Source organism: Botrytis porri, assembly GCF_014898465.1.
Source record: "Botrytis porri strain MUCL 3234 chromosome Unknown BPOR_007, whole genome shotgun sequence".
Lineage (NCBI taxonomy): Eukaryota > Fungi > Ascomycota > Leotiomycetes > Helotiales > Sclerotiniaceae > Botrytis > Botrytis porri.
Genome location: NW_024066081.1, coordinates 140,321 through 148,382, shown reverse-complemented (window position 1 = coordinate 148,382; position 8,062 = coordinate 140,321). Strand labels below are relative to the sequence as shown.

At 42.9% G+C, this 8,062-nt stretch overlaps 2 protein-coding genes across 2 annotated transcripts; both read right to left on the bottom strand.

Moving 5' to 3' along the window:
• Nucleotides 1-2,097: 2,097 nt before the first annotated feature.
• EAF01_005409 (uncharacterized protein) lies at nt 2,098-2,598 on the bottom strand (the record flags this gene model as incomplete). The annotated part of the gene is made up of 1 exon (XM_038913662.1): nt 2,098-2,598. One exon carries the CDS (start codon nt 2,596-2,598, stop codon nt 2,098-2,100), a length of 501 nt encoding a protein of 166 aa, XP_038770111.1.
• A 2,980-nt stretch (nt 2,599-5,578) lies between these two features.
• EAF01_005408 (uncharacterized protein) lies at nt 5,579-7,888 on the bottom strand (the record flags this gene model as incomplete). The annotated part of the gene is made up of 1 exon (XM_038913661.1): nt 5,579-7,888. The coding sequence occupies one exon, from the start codon at nt 7,886-7,888 to the stop codon at nt 5,579-5,581; it is 2,310 nt and encodes a 769-aa protein (XP_038770110.1).
• Between the last annotated feature and the right edge of the window lie 174 nt (nt 7,889-8,062).

Below are 8,062 nucleotides of genomic sequence, written 5' to 3'. Positions count from 1 at the left end.
GCGAAAGAAAGAATCAGACAATATTTGATGTCTCTATGGTCTACCATTACGCAGGTCTCCCCAGACCAATGCCAGATTGAGATTGATGGTGTAAAATACTCAAGATATGATGGCACCGATTGTACAAGCTATTTTGGCCCAGCTCTGGGTGAAGAATATTTCCATACAAGTGATGAAGAGAGTGAGTTTGACGAAACCCAGAGTTGTGGGGTTGATGATGAAGGTTAAACTTAATGGCTAGATTTGAGTGAGTATTGTATGAAGCATGATTTGGACTTTTGAACCCGGTAAAATTAGAATAGAAGAATTTATTAGACATGCAATTATGCTGTGGTTGGTAAATATTGCGGATAGGGGAACGTCACATTGGTGGTCACGGGTTGTTTCTCAAGGGGTAACGGCTATTTTGAAATTAGTTTTTTGTTAAGATCAAGTAGATGTAAATTTCTAATTAGATTTACTTAAAATTGTAGTGATATATGCAGCTATAGCCAAAAGCTACATAATCAGCACTCGAAAATCTAATCGAGAAACGCTACGTATAAAGCTTAGAGAAATGGTCACTGAGCTTCAATTAGTTTTCTATTTTCAACATCATAACAGAGAGCATAAATCTTACAATCATTCCCAACGTAATTTGACTGGACGAACAATCACAAGTTTTGCCCACGCCCGAATACATATACATATTGACCCTAGAGTCATCAGTAAGGTAGGAACCACATTGATGCTTTCTCGTCTGGATGCTCGGTGTTGGAAATTTGATACGGTTCCCGGTGGAGAGATTAAGCTTGGGATCTTCTCAAGGACAGATTTTGGTTGATCTGATATATAAATAGCGAGGGATTGTGCACCTGCACCTATTTGTCTTAATATTTGGCAATTGGCGCCGTGATTGTTGGATGCGAATCAAGTGGGAGTCTGAGGGTACTGCAGTGCAATTAAACAAAGCAATTTTACGGCAAAGGAATGTAGTCGGATCGTCTTGAATGAAGGTATTGGAAGCCTATATACGAGAAATCTAGATCACCCTAAGAAATATATAATATTCTAAGGAGAATCTTGTCAATTGTGTTTTGGTAATAGAGAAATCATAGAAACTAGCGACGCCAGCGGTAGTATTATTCAGCAGAGATAGCTTTGATGACAATGACTTCTGTTAAGCTAGTGAAAACTGCCTAGTGGTAAACACCAACAACAGCCATGTGAAAGGAAATGGAACCCCAACAATGCCCGGAGTTCTTTTATTCCTCTATCGATGCCATATAATAGGATTTTGAGGACTCTTCCGAATTTCTTTTCTTTATCTCTGTCATTTGTCCCGCACTAATTGGAAGTTTGATCAGCTAATCAGTTGAGTTCAAAGGTTAGGCACATGAACAAACCTTGATTGAGATTGAGTCCACGGATTTTTTCTCTCGGTAAGGGGAAGAAAGTGAAGGTGACAGCTCAAGAGGACCAGTCATCTTAATTCTGTCGTTGTGTAGAGTGTTTACTACTTCACGTGCATTTCTTCTCCTTGGAACGACATGATTCTCTTGTTTTCTGATCACCATAACTTCAACAAGAAACTGGTATGGATGGTGTGCGAGATATACTGAAATAGAAGGAAGTTGGTAATAAGCAACTACCACTCACACGAAGATTTACTTGTCTCGTAGACTTTTTGGTCGGATCTTACGAGCGGAACACAAATACTGAGTGTGCTCATCGGTATATAGAGGTTTCTCGAGCGAGGTCAATCTCATACACAAAGGAACCGGAAGGATAAAGATTGAACAATTCTCCAAACAAAGTTATTGAGCATCACGTAGTTGATAGAGCTTGTATTTGGTAGTCAGATCAACAGCTCAAAGAAAGAATAGGCACACATTTTCTTGTAGTCATAGTATCACATTCACATAGGAACATTTTTTGGGTGGGTAAAAACCTCTTAAATTTCCCTTTCACTCGAAAGGGTGTTGGGTATTTGATTCATTCATTCAACAAACAACAAAGGAAAGGTTTCACTTTATTGTACTTAGACCAACGATTACAAATAAAAGGAATACCTCTCACCTGTTGTTTCTCGACCAGCGAGTAAACAATCTTCTGAACCTATCCATGAACCATAACAACACTCTCACTCAACTCCAACCCTGGATTTCCCGTGAGAAACTTAAAGACGACCTCCCTACAATCTCCCTGTAACTGAATCACCTCACCCCAAGTCTCGTCCTCAATAATTTTGCCCGCGCACGCGAGGGCCTTCTTGAAGTGTTGAACGATCTTTTTCTTTTCGAACTTCTCGGGAATTCCTTGGATGGTGGTGACCCAATGTGGTTTTCTCTTTCCATCTTTCCCGATCTTAGCTCGGACTTGAGTTTGTTGAGCGCGAACGTGAATTTGCTTGACTTGTTTGAGGTCGACTTCTTCTGCTTCCGCGAAGGGGTCGAAGGATTGGGGTTCTTCGGTTTGGGGTGGTATCTCTAAGTATGGGGTCTCGGGAAGTTGTGTGATATGGTTCTGGATCTGTACCTTGTTCTTCCTGACCTTCGTGGTCTTGTTTCTAGTCTTGGTCCTAAAGACTTTGTCGTTGGAGACGCTAAGTTGTGACATGTTGTAGATTTTGTGGGGGAAGTTAGTGGATTGGCTGTGGTGTGTTATGATGAGTAGATGAATCTATGAATGATAAGAATATTACTTGAGAGTCGTCGGGGAGCTGGCTTTTATAGAATTGATGAGTAGTTATTCTGCAGAAGATTAGAATATCAACGCTATTGTACAGTCACATCTCCAAGATTGTTTTGTTTCTGTTGACAAGTTTCTTTGTCTCAAGTATGAAAATAAAGTTATTTGGGGGATTTCCACAGTATGTTCATGATAAATTGCTATAAGAAACTACTCTCACTTACCACCCACGCTATAGATTCGAAGGAACCCTCAATCTTTCTTTGCCGTATGTATAGAAGAGTACATCGATTTATCTAAAATCGGCTTGATTTAAACATTTGTGGAACCAGGTATTGTCAGAGGATAGAATGGGCTCACTTGAGGAGTTATAAAATCCTACATCTACAGACTTCATCAGCCGAAGCCAACTCAAAATCCGGGAATATCAGTACCTTTTGAAATCTGATGGATAACTTAGAGTCTACATTTCATACCTTCAATAGGATTCTAAGAACTATCACATCCTACAAAAAATTGTAATCTTGCAATAATTAAGAAACCTAAACCCAACAAATCATATTCGCTTCCTCTCGAATCCTTGGGATGGCTTGTGCTCTTGAAACAAATCTTTTTCCTGGAACTCATAAGGAAATTGGTTATGCTTGAGTAGATTCCCACACATCACCGGAGAATGAAGTAAGGTATGACACGTTGCGAAGTCATGAGTACCAACCCCGCCAAACAATTTTTGGAAATCCATCGGTAGAACAAAACTTGAATGTCACTCTTAGATCATACAAAATAGCTAGTATTAAATATAAACGTTTTCGTTCAATGAATATGCTTCCAATCCCAGTACTAACATTTTCCCCATACCCGTCACTCGGCTATTATAACCCCCTTATTTTCACTCCGTCGGCTATCTTGTTAGCTCTGCCCACCCCCACCGTATGTACACCGCTTTTGAGAATTTCCTAGTCTCCTTAGTAGTTCCAGTTTATCTTTAGCTCCCGAATGTTTCTAGTTCCGACTTGCAGTCCGGCTCCATGCTAATACTTAGTTAATTCAGGGACCAGAAGCCTACTCTCACCGCATTCGGATGCGTACCTGCCGCAAATCTCTTGATACACCCCATGACAGTTTCGAACGTCATTCCTTAAGTAATTTGATCTCTCATGGAGTCATGGTAATACTAGGTAGATAGTTAGTTGATTTCTTGAGTTCATTCTGGTACGGATCAAAGATGGTTTATAGATGTCTCATGCTGAAGGAATCAGGGACCTGGAGCTGAGATATGGGATATGTGAACAGTCCCATGATGATCTAAACAAATGGTAATCATTCATCCAGTGCCACTGATTGGGGAGGAGACCTACGAGCAATATTCCGGCTGTGCAATATACATGCCTCGGATATGAATACTTGAACACTCTGGTATTCGAATCGTAGAAGAGAGACCGAGAATGTGAATCTTAATTATCGAAAACCATGACGCAAGCGCGAACTGAAAAGGAATAATGGAAACATATATACCCGTTCTTCTAGTCATCCACACACACATCCATAACTTCCTAGATCAACCCCTTCATTAAATGACATTCACATCTTAGATTCCAAAAATCACCAAAGACTTATGTGATTTTATGCTATGCGAGCCGACCCTATACACTGCTACCTTTAGCTAAAAAAAAATAGTTCTACACCCTCCCTTTAAGATCTCAAATTTGTGGGTCAGCTACACTTACATGCTTTACTTTGCTGCTGAATCATTAGAACACCAGTGGCAGCGAGTATGATTTCAACTAACTCACTCCACTCAATTTTTCATTTCCATCTCCCCATTTACAGCAACCTCGAACTATAAAGAAAGCAGCGCAATCACAGAATCGGGAGAAGCAGCCAACACAGAAGGCCTGTAATTTCCAAGCTCTTCGTTTCACATGTATTGTAGCTTCCGCGTTAAAGCGAGATGAGCATGGGTTTTCAAGAGGAAGAAGGAAGAAATGGTATACTCATGATATCAATCACATTCAAATTAGCAAAATAGGAGAATAGACATGAATACTGCACCATAATAATGACTGACAATAATATCCCATGTCAACGCACATCATTCCACCTCTAATCTCATCATTATCCCCAGCATATAAACCATCGAAACCACCTTCTCCCCATCCCGCTCTGCTAATCACCTCACCCTGCCACTCAACTATCCACGATATAGATCTAATGGCTGTATATCTTTCTGCTCTTCGGAAATGCAGTTCAGCATACCTATCCACTGCACCAACCAAGGGGGAATCTTAACCCCCCCACCCCCACCCCTACTTCTGCTCTCACCACCAAACCTGCACTTGCAAGAACCAGTTTCACACTCTCTAGCTCACACAAACAGCGTGCTTATTATTGACTCCCAAATCGTTAGTCTCAAGTCTGCACAATACACATGTATAACCGGAGGACGATTTCGGAAACACCCCTACCTCTCCATCCCATCCTACCTCACCACAATTCATCAAAATGCATCATAGCACTTCATCACAATAACGAGAACAAGCACAGATAAAACCAATTTATTAATGAAACTAGCCTCCCCTAGCGCAGCGCAAATGCCGCCAACGCCCAGGCGCCAACCAGCCGCCACTATAACATAAACCAGATATGGCAAGTGGTCGAGCTTTCATTGGTATGCAACTACCATCCATCCATCCATCCATATCCATACCCATAGCACGCCACCCAATCATTATTTCGTATCTTCACCAATCCATCATCCCCCTCGCTTCTTCCCCTGAAGCATTCCAACCTAACCACAATAATCATCACAGCATTTTCACCAAGAAGAAGAATATACAAGCACCAAACCAAACTAGACCCAAGAGCCTACTACCCGTTCCCTCCACGCCAATCCTTTCATGATATAGAATTAACGGCCATACCCTCCCCCTCCCATTTTATCGATACTACTCAATAAATTGCTACTAGTTCTGCCCGAAAGTCCACTGCCTGGTCTACTTCCTTGACTAGCCACACTCCCATGACTTCCTTTTCTCTCTCTTCCTGCCGCACCACCAATTCCCATTCCCATTCCCATGCCAATTCCACCTCTGCCGATCCTACTTCCTCCAGCCGCACTTGGCGCTCTTAATCCACTTGGTCGAGTAACACTACTCGTTCTCGCCAAGGTAGGGCTCTTCATCTGACTTTCGAAGATATGTTGTTTCTTTTGCGAGGCGGGTGTTTCTGGTATTGGAGATGTTCGAACTGGAACAGGCTTCTTCTCCTCCTCAAGATTTTTCGCGACCATATCGTCAAACATTGCAATCATCGGGATCATTTCATCAACAGCTTGAACCAGCTTAGTTTTCTCGGCTCTTTCCTCTTCAAGCATGTGTCGGAGATCATTGTTGTCTTCCCTGACGCTCTTAATTTCCATACCCAGGCCCTCGAGTTCTGCCTCCAATTCCTTGGTTCTAGCATCGAGTGCTGCTTGTTGTTCGATATCGTCCGCCGAAAGTTCCGATCTAGTTGTCGTGGTATTGCCGCCCAACTTCAATTCTTCGTTTTCCTTGGTGAGATCCTCAACAGTAGCTTCCAATTCTTTAACTTTCTTATCCCAACGACGTTCATAACTTTTCTTGAGAGCTTGGACTTTAGTTTCGTGCTTCTCTTTGTAAAGGGAATGCAACTCTCTGGATACCTTCTCGACCGCAAGTTCGACAGTTCGACCTCCGCATTGGCATTCTGTTGGCGATTTCAAAGACGTTTCCATAGGGGGTGAAGTAGCTCCAGGTGTAGCTTTTCCAGCACGCATCGCCGCCAAATTCCTCTGTGCCTCTTGAGCCATAATCTCAGCCATTTCTCTTCTTCTCTCACTTTCCTCCAATCGACCATCCAACTCCTCACGTTCTTGCTCTGTTTGAACCATTTCTTCTCTGACGTTCCTCAACACAGCTTCCATTTCCCGACCCCTCTTCTCCCACTCCTCCTTCTCGGCCGCCAGTTGATCTTGTAAATTTCGTTCTTCTCGTAATTGTTCCTGACTCTCCCCAACTCTCTTTTCCGCGTCTCCAACGGCCGTTTTCATGAATTGCAATTCAGCTTCCTTTCCGCTCAACGTAGCTTTCAAGTTACTAATCTCCGATAAGAAGTCTGATTTCAATCTCTCGATTTCTCTAGGTGTAATAGAAGGTAAACTTCTAGGTGTAGGTGCAGGAGGAATATCGAAATCGAGTAAGTTGCTCATTCGGTTTGATTTAGGTGTTGCGGCGGTGCTTGGCCCATACCAATGTTCAGGTGCAGAAGTTTTCGAAGGTGACATTGACATCCTACTCCTTGAAGGTGAGGGACCGCGACCGTTGAATCCATTCATTTGTGCGGTAAAGTCAAGAAGGTTAGTGGTATTCTCATCATCTCTACTCTTGACATTTCTATGCCCGTATGGTGCTGGTGAAAATTCCTCAGATGTATTCACTTGCCTGCGCGCCGTAGCCGGGGTACTGAATCGATGATTTTGTCTTGGTGTCGGTGCACCCATTGATGGGAAGTTCGGGCTGGTATGTCCCAATTTCGAAAACGTTGTTAGATCTGGCATAGCGGAAAATTCGCTGAATGTGCTGACCATTGTATCGTCCATCAAATTGTGCGCATCTTTCTCTGAAGCACTAGTAGCGCTGCCGGTACCTATATATGCAAAAGTTTCGTTTATCGTTTGCCCCTCTTCGTTATCATTATCATCATCGTCTTCTTCCAATATCTCGATTGCTTTCGTAAGTCCTTCATTATCCCTTAGTACTGGGTCATCTAGGTCCATTTCATGCTCAACAACGACCGGCGGGTCAGGCGATTTCAAAGGTGAAGGTGTGGCAGTCGTGGGCTTCACAGGGAATCTCATGGGCGTCGACATCTTTCTCGGACTGCGTGTGCCATCTGATGATTTGGTGGGTGAGGTCTGGCTCTTCAATAGCTTCAGGGGTGACATATGGTCTCCATCAGTTGAGTTCCTCGACACCAGCATTTGTTTCTTAATAGGAGAGATATTCTCCTTACTTGGATCTGTCGCATCGTGTGTCGCATCGACGAAGGGCGAACTTGGTGGACTCCCCACGCTCCCACTCATGGGGGTGTTTTCTGTAAAGCTGGTATCTTCAGACATGGTGTAGTTTGTAATGCTAACAACTGATGGGCTTCCAGTATTGATATTTGCGCTGGATAAATCCGAAAGGGGCTCCGCCATCTGCTAACTCTCTTTGTTCGTGATTATGATAGTGTATCTTTTGAATCAGTGATCATGTAATGTTTGAGATATCGTGCGGTGGTGGATAAACCTTTTCGTATGATGTGTTGTGAATGGTGGATTTTTCTGTTTACGGGGCAACGTGCATCGGTAAACGATTCGCCGTTCCGATAT